Below are 17,212 nucleotides of genomic sequence, written 5' to 3' on the forward strand. Positions count from 1 at the left end.
AAATGAAAAATTAAAAACAGTTGCTGCGGTCTATTGAAAAATACAAGATATTAAAAACCTCTGTGATATTCGGTTAACCAAAATTTAAAGCATCAAAAGCATCAAATCAAACAATAATCGAAACAGTTCGTGCAGTCTACTTAAAAGCCTACTGGACATTAAAGCTCTGCCTAGTCTGATGGAAGAGAGTAAGAGGAGAGAAACTCATCGCGCGACAACCCTTTTGAAGGAGAAACTCATTATCCACAAAGATAAAAATCGCCCTCATTCGTCATCTGGGGATTTCTCCTTTTGTCCACCCCTGACCAGTGGTCTGTACTCACGCCTTCCGCCACCCTTGGTCGACTCCACCCATTCTACCCCTACTGTTAGGGTTACTGCAGATGTGTTTATCCAAGCATCATTTGGTGAAAAGGTATGCAAATTATCGAAATGTGTTTACAAACGAATTTTTTTTAAAATGAATTTGAAGAGTATAGCTCTGATAAGTTGAGCTATGACCTTGACAGTGTTTATCTCTTTCGGGGTGAAGGTAGTTGGAGCTGAATTGAGTTAGGTTACTTTCGTACTAGTTTTGCAGCAGAATTAAAACTCAGATCTGCGCCAATTGCACGTTCCTTTTTCACCGAACACCAATAGCGTAACTATGGGGTCTAGCGCCGTTGACGAACTAAAGAAATTGCGCCCTCCCCCCCATGGTCGCATACGTGGGAAGTCATCGGAGGTCATTGTGATCCCCCCCCCCCCCCCCAATTATTTTTTTTTTGGAAAATTTTGATGAATTGATTCGACAACTAGGAGGCAGCATTGTAATTTCTTTTCTTATTTTCTTTTTTAGAATTGTTTTCAATGATGCCCAATGTTCCTTCTCAGTAGATGTTATTGCATGTGTATATGTATATACATATACCACCTCTAGTTCTTTTTCTTGCGAGTTGTTTTTATGATTTTTTTAAGCCTTTTTCAAATTATTTGATTAAAAAAAAAACCTACAAAAAATAAAATAAAAATTAATTAGTCGAAATGTCGCCCCCTGGCTGCTGCGCCCCTGGCGAGAGCCAGTCCTGCGAACCCCAGATACGCTACCTGCTGAAACCCCCCTCCCCCTGAAAGGTAAACATTGTCGAGGTTATAGCTCAACTTATCGAAGCTACACTATTACGTAAAAATACAATAGAACTTCGATTAACAAGTCTGATTGGGACTGGATTTCCTTCGCGTAATCGAAAATTACGGATGAAAGAGATGAATTAAAAATAACTATTCAGAGACCTCTAAAAACGTTAAATCTGGGTTAAAACAAATATACATTTACATAATAGTTACTAAATGTGATGCAGTACATCTTCGTTGGACACGGGGGCTACATTCCAGTCCATTAAAATGCCGCATAAATTAAGACTTAATAGTAGTGTTGAAATAGGGGTTGGGTTTCACGAATAATAAAAACAATTTCGTTCTAGTGTTGGATAAATATTTAATAAGTTTAATGTGTACTTCATTCGATACATATGCAAAGCTTGAATAAAGAAAATATGAATTAATTTCATGTTTGTAAAAAAAAGAGCTGTTTGTGATAGTCAAATATGAATGATATTGTTGTCGATATGTATGAATGAATGCAGAGAGATCTGAAAGGGTCATTGGAATAAAGGCAAGAGTGCCAAAATAGTGTCAACAGACCCTATAAACCCTTGTTAGAATTTGGACAAAAATCCCCCCAAAAAATAGACAACAGAATCTCACCGCTCCCCAAAAAATCATTACTTGAATGAGCACAACAGTCCTTAAAAATCCCCATGGCAACAGTAACGACAACAGTCCCTAAAAATTCCCATTAGAATGATAACAATAGTCCACCAAACTCTACATTAGAAAAAGAAAAACACTTCCTAAAAATCACTATTATGATTAACACATCCGTTTCAAACAATTCCTGTTAAAATAAGGGTCACAGTTTTCAAATAACATCAACGGGTCATTTAAAAACATCTGAATAAGGAAAATAGTTCCAAAAATCCCTTTCAAAATGAGAAGAAAAAAAAGAAACAAAAAAAAAAAAAAAAAAAAAACACACATCAATATTCTCTATTAATCCCCAACAGAATTGTAACAATAGCTTCAAAAAAATCCTTTTTGAAAGAGTTCTCAAAAAATCTTTATTAGAATAACGATGTCAGTCCCTCGAAATTAATATAAGCATCAACCATTTTTAAACAACGTTACCGGGATATCAAAAAGTCCCGATTGGATTAAGGCAAATAGCAAAATTTTTCATTTTAATACTGCTGAACTCTTTGATTTTCTTCTGCCGTCAGTACAAAGAAATTAAGAAATTGAGAGGAAATAACCAAAAGGAAAAATTTTAATCCCCCCCCCCCCCCCACGATTGCAAGAAAAGCTTCAAAGCAAAAATTTTATTTATTCACTCTTGCAGAGGTGGGTCATGGCACAGACTGAGCGATTGATTTTTTTTGTGGGGGGGGGGGGGGATGTTTTCTTTCTTTTGGGGGTAACTTGCTTCTTTAGGGGGAATCGCGATATTTAGGAGCGTGCGCCCTTGCACTTAGGGGGTGGACACCCCTGCACTCTTGAGAAAAAAAAAAGTGGCACCAGATATTTCTTCTCAATGACTTGGCGCAAATTCTAGCAGACGATAAATTTACAATTTAAAAATTGGTTTTGCTTACTTAAAAATGCTTATAACTATTTTCCTGGTCAATTTAATCACTTGGAGTTTTCAAATCCGAATGAAAAAAATCCCCTATAGGGGTATTTTTAAGTGCTTTCGAACGAGACTAAAATCAAGACAATCCGGTAACTATTTCGGGTTGAAGGAGACATTAAGCCATTTTTTGGTTCTAAAATTCAAATTCGAACGGTTCTGTACTTTTTAATTTTTCACCCCCTCCCCTCCTCCGACCCTTCCTAGGTGCCTCAGTATCTCCCTACCAAATTAGGCCGAGATTCGCCGTAAACTGTAGATTTGTAAGAGGAACATGCACGCATACACACATGCATAGTCTGTTTTATTTATATGGATTGTGACAATAAATTTCTGTCGCGACAAAGGCATTGAACTTTCTAAAACTAAAAACTTCAAAGTCCCAATTTTCTACAAGAATGATTTTGACGCAGCAAGATTGATTTACCAGGAAACATGAGGCTAGATATTTGCGCGTCAACCGTCAATTTAACCGTTTAAAGTACGGAAGAGATCAATACTCGTGTTTATCTTACTAACAAGCACATCATTCAATTCATTCCGGAAGTAAATTAAAGAGAGAAAAAAATTAATCTACTTCACTATTCATTTTTCTATTCTGAAAGGATTTAAAACTTAACCTGGGCACCTCGTACTATTGAAAAAAGCAAGGGGGGGGGGGGATCTATCATTCTGAGCAAAACTTTAAGTGAGATTTTTTAAAACAGAAGTGAGAGGTTTTTTTTTTTTTTTTTTGCATAAATTGTTTGAACATTTTTAACAAAGTACAGTGAAATCCCGTTTCAACTAGTACCAATACAACGAAACACCCGTTTAAAAGAAATAAATTTTCAGTCCCGATTTAATTTCCATTACATTGATGAATTTCATTATTACGAAATTTTCATTACAACGAACAAAATTTCAGCCCCTTAGAGTTCGTTGTAACGGGATTTCACTGTATTTGCATATTATGAGCACAAACTCATTTAACAAACATATCATCGAATAAGAACATTTCATTTGTTTGCTATAGAATAAATATACTATATCTTAGTATTTTAGAGGTATCAACTAAGTTTTTAAAGAAAAATTAGCATTAAAATCTCTTAACACTCGCTACAGAGGCAAGATTTTTTTTCAATTTTTAAATCAACCATTTGCTACGTGAATATGCTAATAAAGTACTCTCAATTGTTATAAAAAAAATTTTCCATGTCTTTAAAATTAAAAAGAAGTCCAAAAATGGCGATTTTTCCGATGAAATCATTTTGGTGCAGCTTAACGCAAAATGTATGATAAAATATGTTTTATTTGATGTAACTAAAAGGGGAAGATAAATTCAAAGTTACAAAAGGTATTTAAGACGTTCAGTTAACTTAAAGAATAAAGATATTCTTTATTTTTTATTCCTGCTTCTTTGTAATTCCTAGATTCTTTCTTCTGTTCATTCGTAATAAGATGGAAATTCAAAATTATCGTAAGCCATTTCATTTACATTGGATATCTTCTTAAAAGAAATGCAGTGAAATCCCGTTACAACGAACTTCAAGGGACCAAATTTTTTTTCGTTGTAACGAAACTTCGTTGTGATAGAATTCAAGCAATGTAATGGAAGTTGAATCGGAACTGAGAATTAATTTCGTTTAAACTCATATTTCGTTGCATTGGTATTCGTTGACACGAGATTTCTCCATGAAATACAGAAAAAAATCCGAGATGAGAAATTTCGTGATCTTTTTGGCGTATGTCTGCTAAATGGTGATCAGCGGAAATAGCCCATTTAGGGATTTTTATTGAAGGGGATTTTCGAAAAAGCTATGGATATCGCGCAATCCCGCACACTAGTGCGAACCCTATGAGCACCATTATCACACATAAAAACTTGAATTACTAGGCAATCATTCATGTAAATAAACAAGAATCAAACAAGAAACACAGTCTCCAAACTGCAATAAATAATACCTCGGGATCCACTATGTGTAGAATTGTTTTTTAATGAGTGAGAATTAAAGACATTAATCGCAACACGTAATATTTGACCCTGCAAAACTTAGTTGTTGTTGTTGTCGGTTCCTATAGTAAATAAATACCATGAAAAGGTTTGGTGCCATTGCCTCCATCGAGGTTGGATATCTTCTTTTTACATATAAAACAACCCAAGAAAGATATACAGCACAAAGAGAGGAAATAACACCCAGGGCACCGGTGGGAATCGAACCCACTACCTCCGGCATTTGAAGCGAAGATTCTACTGCAGAGCCACGGAAGCCCCTTCAAAACTTAGTGCTGAAGATATAAAACTTTCTCTTATAGTTTTGAAATTTTCGGACAGATTTGCGACAGTTCATTGGATATTATTTATTCACTTATTTTCTCACACAGCTTTACTCAGAGACCTAACTAGACTATAACTTTTGATTTTTATTAATATGTTCTTCATTAAAAAGAAGCTTTAATGTTGGCGTTTTTTTTTTTTTTTTTTTGTATTTATTCTTTAGAAACGTACCTGTGTCTACAATAACTTATAGTAGAAGTGAATATTTTCCATCAAGGACTTCTCTTTAAAAAATAAGCACATATTCTTGAAGGTTAAAGTTTTGAAATCCTATGCTCTTTTACGGATTCCCCCCCCCCCTTCTTCCACTTTTTTTTAACTATATATATATATATATATATATATATATATATATATATATATATATATATATATATATATATATATATATATATACTTGTTGTTTGAGCACCCCACTGATTGCCAAAACTCGGCACCACTGTATGCGATACTGCACGAATACAACTCTACAATATTCATTCAGGGCTGTAGGTGAGGGGGGGGGGGGTTTAAGGGTTCAAACCTCCACTAAAAAAACTCAAAACTGTTCCAAAAATCCTTTTGAATATATATATATATATATATATATATATATATATATATTTTTTTTTTTTTTTTTTTTTTTTTGAGAGAGAGAGAGAGAAATATTACTGAACCCCGATTTTACGTTTCTCAAGGGACTGGGTTAAAAAACGTAAAATATGGGAAATACATAGCAGCAAAACTGATGGGATCCGATGAAAAAACGTTAAATGCAGGGAAAACGTAGGTTCGGGGGAACGTAAAATCGGGGTTCCACTGTATTATCATTTGCAAAATGAAATTATTGTTGTTAAAAAATTGTAAAAACTCTTGCTGCATCTCTGTCTTCTTGTGAGAAACGTCAGTTGTTTTATGAGCCATCAGATTGAAGCAATTTTGGCCTTTTCACAAATGTAAATTTCGCGATTTTTCATTAATAGAGTTCTGTATTGTTAAATTTCTGAAGTGGACTTTAGATGTTTTTGATTACGGCATCGTCAAAAGAAATTCTAAATCTTAATAAAAAAATTTCCATCACTGTCATTGTAACTCATTCTCATTCATCACTTTTCGAAAATCATGAGCCCCTCTGAGTGAAATTTCTTGAATTTTTTGCAAATTTTTTTTTTCTATATTAGATTAAAATTTTAGTTATGCAAGATGGAGCGTTCTCGGGACCTGTGAAATGTCGAATTGTTGTTCAGGTGATCGAAAATTGAAGTTGCTCAACCTGCACATTTGCTTTGCTGCAAGTCACACGTCCGGTAGTTCGCGTACAGGAGATGAGCTTCCGTGTTCAAGTAGAGATTGAAACTGAAATCTTCCTTAGAGGAAATCAAGACGCCTATCCATGATTCTTCAAACTTAGCTAGTTTAAACAACAAAAATCACTTACGCTAATTATCTTTTCCTACAGTTAATGTAACAAATATCACGAGTTGAAGATTTAGTTCAAAATGTACTGTCAAACTATTCTTCAGAGACCATTTATATTACCGCTTGTGAACTTCTCAATTTTTAAACGAAGAAAAAACTTCTATATAGTCGTAAAATTGAAGTTAAAAATAAATAATTAAAACATAGAGTAGTGTAAAATCAAAGAAAAAGAAACGAGACTCTAAAACAGTCAATGGATGATCAAATTGATGCGTTCTAAAAGGAATAAAATGATTTGGTTACCGATTTTTTCATTCATATATGCACCTGTATTTTTGTATCTAAATATATAACTATTAGCAAAACCAAAATTTACCTTTTACGAAAGGGTTGTTCAAATACAAAAAAAAAAGTACAAAAATTGGTAGTTGTGCTAAAATTAAGACTTTTGGAAAGAGAGGACCAGAAGTATAGGTTTTGACACAGCTGTTCAATGTGTCTGTTCAGACTACAGTTGCCTATACAACATAGTTGCCTCCCCCCCTCAACTCCCTTCGGTTCACCCCTGTCTATAACAATACTTATGTAAAATATGGTTACCTATCGATAACTCGAAGCCCCAAGGGACCAGTTAATACCTTCGAGTTATTGGTAGTTTGAATTATGGGAAGTTCCCATAGCCTTCTTAATAGCTTGGGACCCATTGAAAACTCTGAGATATAGGAATATTCGAGTTTTAGGCATCGAGTTATCGAGAGTTGACTACACAGTGGCGTTCCTGGCCCTACTGTGACCCGGCCATTAACTTGCGGAGATCGCCCCCTCCCCCCCCCCCACCTCCACTGTTTGAAAAAAAAAGTTTGATGTTTTATGTATACATAAAGTTCGTACAATTTTCAGAGACCTTTTTGTGGGGTAGCGAAAATTTGAATTAAAAGACAAGAATAAATTACGAATCACGAATGCATTTTGTATAAAATTTGGTCCATGGCGCACATGTAATCGCCCCTCCCCGCAATATTGTGCTCTATTTTCGCGGTAATTTGTTAGGTTAAACATAATTTAAGATATATTAGGGGAAAATGTTCGTATTTATGTATTTTAAACTTTTTTATAAACCATTCAATCCATTTGGGTGTGGACCCCCCCCCCCCGCCCCGCGAAGGGATGCCACCCAGCCACCCTCCTCGCCCTAACTCCCGTAGTGACGCTACTAGTACATAGTATGTGAGAAAATTATAAGATGAAAATGATGCAAATCTAGAAAATACCTGAACGCAACCTAGGAAGAAGTTATAACGCTTTCAATAAATCACTACAAGGAAGCTGAAGAGCATCCCAAACCATTTCCCCTAATCCCCCCATATTGACTTAACAGATATATCAAAGATAAAGAAGCCAATTATGGTAACCCCAAACGCAATCCTACACAACCAAACCAACCCATCCCTAAGCGCACGAGAGAACACGTGCGTAACCACCGTTCGCATCCTAACTCTCTCACTCAGACACTTTATTTCTATTCCCTCAAAACAGGTCCCGGCGCCTCATCATTGGCCTGACGCTCACCACGTGACGGGGGTGGTCACTGGTGGCATGGGACAGCATGATCCAGGAGCTCTACACTCGTCTAACAAATCTGCACCTAATCAAACTAGAGACCACTACTTCCTCGTCATGCCGACCGACAGGTCCTCTTCACCTTATACCGATACCAGTCGCTTCGCTGGACGAAAGGATTGCGACTCTGAAGATCCTCCTCGGATCATAGTTGATGATGACTCGAGGACCCTGGATGAAAGCTGTTTCCAAGACAAAAAGATGAGGGAAGAGGAGAAAGAGATCTTCTGTCTTTCCAGGAGTTTGTACCCGGATGGGAGCAGTTCCAACTCTTTTCCTTCAACCCCACAAAATTATTTCATACCTGTAAAATCGCACAGCCCCAGCCATGGATCCGCACCGGATTTCTCAGTATCTTTTAAGCATCTATTTCAGCGTTCTACTGGAACCCCAGCCTTTGATCCTTCGCAATTCTCAAGCAGTAAGGAAGGAAACACTGACAAGAACCCTGTTTCCGATAACGTGGATGTGTCTTCGCACCCCCCAAGAGACTTATCAGTGAACTGTACACAAAAGACTATCTATCCTTGGATGGTTGACACCAAGAATGTCAAGAAGTGTAACAAATCCCGAGTTCCAACCGGAGAAAGGAAACTAGGTCCCGGTAAGTTTGAAGATTTTTTCCTCTATTATTGGATTGAATCAATTGAAAGTATGCATCTAATTGATATTTCTGAAATCAATTAGAGTAGTATCATTTTCCGTTTATTCAACAGTGCCTAAAAATTTAATACAGCTAAGTATTCGCGTAGTTTATCACGAGTCTTATTTCATAAAAAATGTAAAATAATTTTAATTATGTATAATGGATTCGTGAATGAAATTTAATAATGTGTTCATATGTGTAAATATTTAGTTTGAAAAAAAAAATAAAAATCAGTTACGGAATCTGTATGGAATGTATAAAACTAAACTGATTCCAAAATATATAGAAGGTAATTATTTAAGCATGGCTCTATACTTTTCCATGCCTGTAAAAATAAATAAAAAAAAAACCGCATTTTTCAATAACTGATTTTTATTTATTTATTTTTTAATTGATTCACTATTCTTTGTTGTATATCACAGCCGATATAGAATAAATTTGCCTTCACAGAAGCAAAACTTAACAAAAGAAAGGCTCTTGTAATATTAAGTTTTGAAATTTATGCATATATTTAAAAAATATTTCCATTACTTTATACTACTTAGATCATCAATTTCCATTCACTGTACAATTTTTCGGGTAACATTTATATTTTTTTTCGTAATAAATTGAAAAATTTTAGTGTCGTTAAAATTTAAGTTTGAGGGATTATATAGATTTAAAATTGAATGAATAATGGATATTCTATCGTCTCTAATATGTAGCAAACAAGAAGCATATAATATTATTAAAAATATGCATCATTTTGCAAAAATTATTGAAATTAATTTGAAATGTACTTCTTTCAATAGCAATTATTTGTTACAAATTAATTTTGCTTAGAAAGCTTACTTTTCAAATACAGTGAAATCCTGTTTCAATGAATACCATTACAACGGAATATCCGTTTTAACGAAATAACTTTTGAGCCACGATTTAATTTCCATGACATTGCTTGAATTCTATTAATAAGAAATTTTCGCTACAACGAACAAAATTTCGGGCCCCGACAGTTTGTTGTAAAGGGGTTTCACTATAAATACTTTTTAAAATAAAACTACATATACTTGTGAACACGCCCTAGAGGTTATGCTTCTTAAATTCATAATTTTCTTATAAATTTGTAATTTGATTGAGTTTTTAGCAAAGATGAGATAGTAAAATTTGATATCTAAGGGCTTTTAACGAATTACACGGAAAAATTAGCTTTGGTGAAAGAAATACCATGAATTCTTACATTAGAATGATTAGATGAATATTTTGAGTACATACCCTTATTTGAAAATATGGTCTGTGGTTATAAAAAAGAGCTCATGCAAATGGAAAAGTAATTCCTTCTTGGAGACTAAAAACTTAAATTGTAATAATAACGTCTAAAAGGAATGCAAAAATATAATATGAAAGTAGCGTGAGGTGATAAGAAAACTCTTTGCATAAAATAGTATTTAAAAATTTAAAGATATTTTATGTTTTTTTTTTGAGGGACAGAAAGCTTAAATTGCATTAACAATAACAGAATGGAATGTGAAAAGATAAACAAAAACACGCAACGAAAATTTCTGACATAATGGACGCACTGCTGTAGCTGTAAAAAAATGTTTTTGGGGGAGCTCATCTTGGGGTTTGGGGGGTGGGGTCAACGGCCTCACAAAAAGAAAAGTTGGTTGGAAACCAAGTTAAAAAAAAAAAAAATCGAGGAGTACGGCGTCCCCCCCTTCCCCTCCAACTACAGCACTGGTGGAGAAAACTATTTTAAATACTTTCACCTTTTAATTTGTATGCATAATATTTTTGTAACATGGTATACAGCACTTCAAAACTTAACGTAACTGCAAAATACTTCTGTCCTAATTACTTTCATTGCATTTGGAAATTTCACTCACATCGCACGAAAAAAAATATACGTTGAAAAACAAAAATGTGCAAAGTACATGTATAGAAAAAGCATATATGCCACTTATATGAATAATATTAATAATTGTAATATTGCTGACAAATATTAAATGGGGATATTTAATTTAAAAAAAATAGAAATCAGTTATTAAATCTGTATGGAATGTGTGAAACGTAAAATCTAATCCCAAAATGGATAAAAGGTGGTACTTTAGGCATGGCTCTATACTTTTCCATACTTGCAGAAAATAACGCATTTACAAACCCTGATTTTTATTTATTTTTTAACTGACAATTTTTGTTGAATATCACAGCCAATATTACTGATAGTATTATTCAATACTGATATTTAATGAAAATAGTAATATCAGTCATAGAATTTGTATAAAATGTATAAAACTGAATCTCATTGGAATGCGGATAAAATTCGGATAATTAAGCTTGGCTCCATATTTTTCTATACCAGTAGAAAAAAAACCCTATAACTGTATTTTATTATTTTTAAAAATTAACAATCGGTATTGAATATTATAGTTACTGATGTCAATAATAGACTGTAATATTCACCAATGGTACTTAATTAGAAAAATATTAAAAAGCAGTCGCTAAATCTGATTGAAATGTATGAAAACCTGATCGGAATATGTGGATGAAATTGGATAATTTAGGCTTGGATTGATGTTTCTCAATACCTTCAGAAAAGACGTATTTCCTATAAATAATTTTTATTTATTTATTTTAGTTAACTATTGAATTGAATACCGCAGTTAGAATTAAATAATTTAATAGTAATAATGAATTCAATATTTAATACTGATATTTCATAAAAAATAATAAAAATTAGTCATACAATCTGTATGAAATGCATGAAATTCAGTCTGATCAGACTATGGATAAAAGGTGATAATTTAGGCATTATTCTAAATTTTTCAGTATCTGTAGACAAGTAGAAAAATGCAAAACCTATCAGAAGTTGCCTTTCAATTTTCAAAAGTCTTTTAAAATTTCACATTTTTTAAAAATATTGTTATAGAAACTCATATATTATAAAATCATAAAGTTTTTGCTTTACACTACGGATCGAATCAAGATAAAAGAAAAAAAAAAAAACTTTTTTGAGATTCAAACTCTTTAAGTTCAAGTTAACAATAGATTTAATTACCTAAAAATTTCAAAACATTGATGAAGTTTGCGAAGCGCTCTAAAAAGAGCAAATGTTTATTTCAAAATACGGACTAGCTCACCAATTTTTTCCTTCCGTTTGTAGCGCAATTTACAGTTGTAATTCAAAAAAGTATGACAGGAATATAAAACTAATGTTCGGCGGAGGGGGATGCAGGAACGAATCCAGAAATTTTTGTAAGGAGGGGTCAAATGCCAATCTTTCCAAGGGTAATGACAATCGCCCTCATATGTTAAGAATCACACGCCCCAAATGAGACCAAAACTCTTTCAAATCCACTCCCTCCCCCCAAAAATTTTCAATGACGCAACCTACACTATGGGCTCATATTCCTTCAAATATTTATCAAAAGTCTACTTCTTTAGCTGGTCACGTTATTCTAAGCTTTGAATATATGAGATTACAGTTATAAAATAGTAAAAAAATCAAGCACAACACAAGCACACACATACGGGATTTAAAGTGGAAGAAAGCTCTGAACAACGCTAAGCTCATTAGAGATTATTGTTTTTTTGAAAATGAACAAAAAACTCAAACTAACAATAGCTCAGTAATCGGATATAGCCAGTGCTTTAAATTATGACGCGTTGAGAAAAAATACCTTACTGATACAGAACCAAGCAAAACAAAAAAAAAAAAAAGATTAGCACTGATTCCATGTACTATTTTTTCGGATCTAAAAAATTAAAGTTTAATAATAACCATAATAAAATTCTTCTGACTGGGTAGTCGGCTGGTCCTTTGAACCTCCCCTGAATCCACCCTTGGGGGGGGGGATGAAAGTAGGGGTCCTGAGATGAGAAAATGTGTGATCGGTGTGTCTGTCGCACCTTCAATTCCGGCGAAAATAATCTAGGTAAAAGTGCGATTTAAAAAAAATCCTGTTCGAAAGATATCGGCAAAAACACATCATTCTTCCATCACTCTATTTATTTGTTTTAAATAGTTTTCAAAAGTTAGAAAAAGGGTCAAGGTATTAACACCTAAGGATGAACTATACAAATTCAGATGCAACAGTTGTAGATTTACCTTGAAAAGACATCTAAAAAATGTTGACCTTTTAAACTAAAATTTTGTGAAAAAGTTTTTTCTCGAAAAGTTTAAGTTGCATACCAAATTAAATTGCATATATATATATATATATATATATATATATATATATATATATATATATATATATATATATATATATATATTTTAATGAGCAACTTTACAATTCTGTATCTCCCATTTCCAACATTTTAAAATACTGCCGGCAATTTAGAAAGAGTGCTTTAAACAAATTTCAAATATTTATTACTCATCAGTTATGAATGATGGATTGGAAAAAATATGCATATACAAATATATATATATATATATATATATATGTCAAAGTGTAAGGTTTTAGCAAGTTTCATGAAAACTTAATATAGTCCGGTTAATGCCTAGGTTAATTTGATATGAAATGTCCCTTGAGAAAAAGAAGTATTTCACTAAAGATATACAAACATGTTGAAATTAAATGTGGTGCATCATCACATTTAGTTTCAACAATAAACCGGCTGAATTTAAACATACAGTGGCTCCCAAAAGTATTCGCACACCTACGACTTTCAACGAAATAGGCCCCAATCCATTGGTTAGATTTAATATTTCGGAATAGGTATTTAATTATAAGATCTATGATCAATTTTTAACAAAACTACATGAAAAGTTTTTAAAAAATATTAAAAAATATTTTTTTAAAAATCAAAAATCAAAAAGTGCCGGAAATTTTATCTCACAAAAGTCTTCGTACACTTTATAAAATATATATATATTATTGAATAATCTAACTTTTGATTAAGTTATTAATTAGTAGAATATCATACAGTATTCATAACACCTTTTAAACGTCTGGGAACAGATTTAATTCTTTTTCTTTCTTTTTTTTGCGTAATTTCTGAGTAAGTGTTCAACCACACTTCGAGCCTTACTGTTTTTAGCTCGATTTTCGTTTTAAAGCCCTATTTTCGTAATCTAGCCTCCAGATATCTCTAAATACGTTACATTAAATTAAAATCTGGAGATTAAGGGGGTATTTTCTAAACTTTAGGACAATTTTCGAGGCACTAGACGCAAACGTTGAAAACCGTGTGCTTCTTATCGGTATCTTGATAAAAAACAAAGTTGTTTCCAATAACCAAATTTTTGGCTAAGAGTTCAAAATTGTTTTTTAAAATATTTAAAGGAACAGCATGATTCATTATTTCATCAAAAAATTACAAATTACCAAGTCCCGATGCTGATATGCACCCTCACACTATAACACCTCCACCGTCCTGATTATCTGATCCAAATAAGTTCTTAAAATTAAGTTCCAAATTTTTTCTTCTACTTACAGTTATACAACAATTGATCCAAAAATGTTGAATTAATTTTTATCTGTAAGTAAGACGTGATTCTAAAACGATTTTAGCTTATTTATCATTAATTTTGTGACGAAAAGCATAAGCTTTCTGTTTTTCGCACGACCAAGAAAACTTCTGCGGGAAGAGGTCCCAGTTAATCCAGCTAATCAGAGAACTTGGCGAACAATTTTAGACGAAAACTAAATGTAAAATGTTTCATTTAACTCTGCAGAAACTTTTACAGCACTCAAATGTGTATTTTTCATGAATTTTTTAACTTTAAATCTCATATCACGTTTTGCCAACTTTGCCGGTTGACCTTTTCTTCCCTTGTTTTCGGTCCGATTCCTTTCTTTAAAGCATTTTATCAAGCACTTTACTATACACTGTTAAAACTACAGGATGCATTCGGCACCTTTCAGGGGAGAAACGCTTGTTCACCGGCGGCACCCAATACGGAGCCGAAATCGTACCTCTAAATAGGGTGAAAAACAGGCACCTTTTAAAACTAGACAGCCGGAGTGAAAAAAAGGAACCTTCGGAGAGAGAAATGGCACCTTTACTATAGATCCTTCTCTCCCCTCCCCCGTATTGTGTGCGTTTTTGAATACAGTTGTGTATTTTTTTTTCTTTTTTTAAGTTTTGTTTTGATTTATGATATTCTACGTTTTGGACATTTTCACATTGAACTCGGTATTGGGAATGATTAAAACATGTAATTACAGCATTTGATCATATTTCAGAGCTTTCAACATAGTTAAGAAGTGCTCATAGCTTTAATTCATCTGATCGTGCTCTAACTCAGTGTTTCTCAACCTCTTTTGACCACCGGAAGCGGTAAAAGCAAATGAAAAACTTTGCGGACCGGTGAAATCTTTATCGTTTTCTTAAAAATTCATAAAATAAATAATATGAATAATAACTCTGGGGCCGTTAAAAAACATGTGAAAAAATTCAGGGTTCTGATGGTTTTTTTTTAACAAAAAGTAATGTTAAAAATTAATAAAACAATAAATATCTACCCCTCCACTTGGTATCAAAGATCTGTCACAAATACGGTATAATTTAAAAACGAGTAATTATTTAAAACATGTGAGAAATTATACATTTACTAAAACATGACGTTATTCCGAAAATGAAGCATAGCTGTACTAATGGATTATTTACATGATGAGCCAAAAATATTCAGGGATATTACAATTACGGAAGAACAAAATCGTTTCATAAACGTTAATCAAGAATAACAAAATAAAATGCACATAAAGTTTTTCAACCAGTTAAATAAAAAACCAAAAGGAATTTCTAACGCTATCGAGCATCAACCGCTAACAGGAAATCAGAAAATGATTCTAACACTTGAATGAGAAAGCCAAAAGAAAAAGAGCTAGACTGAGAGAGATTTTTTTTTTCTCGCTAGCTTTCTGTTATAATTACGAAGCGCAAGAAACATTTTTATTAAGGTTCTTTTGGTGATTAATAAAAGCTGCTTATCGAGTATTCAAGAAAGTAATGACAGATATTTTTAGTAGCGTTTTGAATGATTTAAATTTCACGATAGTAACGGTAAACGAGAACTAGAAGACTAACGGTTACTGAAAAGCAATAAATGCACTTTTAAACACTTAACTATGTTTGAAAGCCCTAAAAGATACAAAGTGATCAAAAGCTGTACTTACTTGTAATTTCGGATAATTAATCCTAGAAAAGTTGTGTTTTAATCCAATAGTGAACTTCATTCAATGTGAGAGACACACAAACGCAATCATTATTTGTCCGCCATATTGAGGTGGTTGAATGTATGTCTAAGGCAAAAAGCGCATGCGCAATGAGTCTTTCTGCGATTGCATGCTGTTTTGGCTCCTCTGCTCTACACTGTAAAAAAAATTCGGAAACGTTTCTGAGTATATCGTGCAGCTGCGGTTCATGAAATTTTCAAAAACGTTTCTGAGTATTTCGGAATCCTCTTTCTGTAATGTCCGGAAACGTGTCTGAGTATTTCGGAATCCTCTTTCTGTAATGTCCAGAAACGTGTCTGAGTATTTCGGAATCCTCTTTCTATAATTTCCAGAAATGTTTCTGAGTATTTTGGAATCCTCTTTCTGTAATTTTCAGAAACGTTTCTGAGTATTTCGGAATCCTCTTTCCGTAATTTCCAGAAATGTTTCTGAGTATTCTGTGCAGCTGTGGTTCATGAAAGTTTCGAAAACGTTTCCGAGTATTTCGGAATTCTCCAAACAATTTTCAAAAACGTTTCTGAGAATTTCGGAATCCTTTTTCCGTGATTTTTTCTAAAAAATAATTCTTTTTTAATAGTATTGCATGCCATATCAGTTTCAATTCTTTCATATCTAAGAGCAATGAAACAAGCAATTTTAGAATCATTCGTGGATTTTTTTTTCTGAATTTCTAATGACAAATAGCATGGTTAACAGCATAACATATGCACAGTTATAAATTTTTGAAAATTTATGAAATAATATAGTAGTTTCATTCATAATCACAAAATCGTCGGGGGAGGGAAGGGGAGTACTTTCTCAGAAGTGGGATTGTTTGTTAAACAATATTAAACTTCAGTTTTTCTCTCAATATTTTCAAGACAAAATTATCAACATATTGTATTTTTAATGCAGAACTTAAAAACATATCTTGTATCAAACTTGATAGCTTTTATTTTCGGATAAAATTTGACAAAACTTACCTACACTTTTCGTTCCGAAATTCGTTCACGTCAAGTCAATTTCTTTGACGAACAAAGTGTACCGAAAAGTACCAACAGAGAAATTGATGAATTTAAATATGACACCAAAGTCCCCCTGCTGGAACCATTCGGGTTTATTCCTCTGTTCTTGCCCTTTTCCAGTTTATCACAAATATAGATACTTAATCAAAATAGGTTACTGATTTAGAGTGTGCGCAAAATGCATTATATATTTTATTTATTAAAACATTGAACGCTATCACATGCTTATTCCATTTCATATATACGAGAGTTCCCTCCCCCCCCCCCACACCATAAGAGTGATGGTGCACCCATAAAATGATATAAAGCGCCCCCCACCTTAAAAAAAGCAACCTCTTG

General features: G+C 33.2%; 1 protein-coding gene across 1 annotated transcript in view; it reads left to right on the forward strand.

The window, feature by feature from the left end:
- Window positions 1-17,212, forward strand: part of LOC129231486 (uncharacterized) — an 82,948-nt gene that overhangs the window by 21,117 nt on the left and 44,619 nt on the right. Inside the window, exon 2 of the mRNA XM_054865815.1 lies at window positions 7,977-8,664. Within this exon, the coding sequence (XP_054721790.1) occupies window positions 8,037-8,664 (628 nt within the window). The 5' untranslated portion in view covers window positions 7,977-8,036. The remainder of the gene's footprint in view (window positions 1-7,976; window positions 8,665-17,212) is intronic.

Source organism: Uloborus diversus, chromosome 10 (assembly GCF_026930045.1).
Source record: "Uloborus diversus isolate 005 chromosome 10, Udiv.v.3.1, whole genome shotgun sequence".
NCBI classification, from domain to species: domain Eukaryota; kingdom Metazoa; phylum Arthropoda; class Arachnida; order Araneae; family Uloboridae; genus Uloborus; species Uloborus diversus.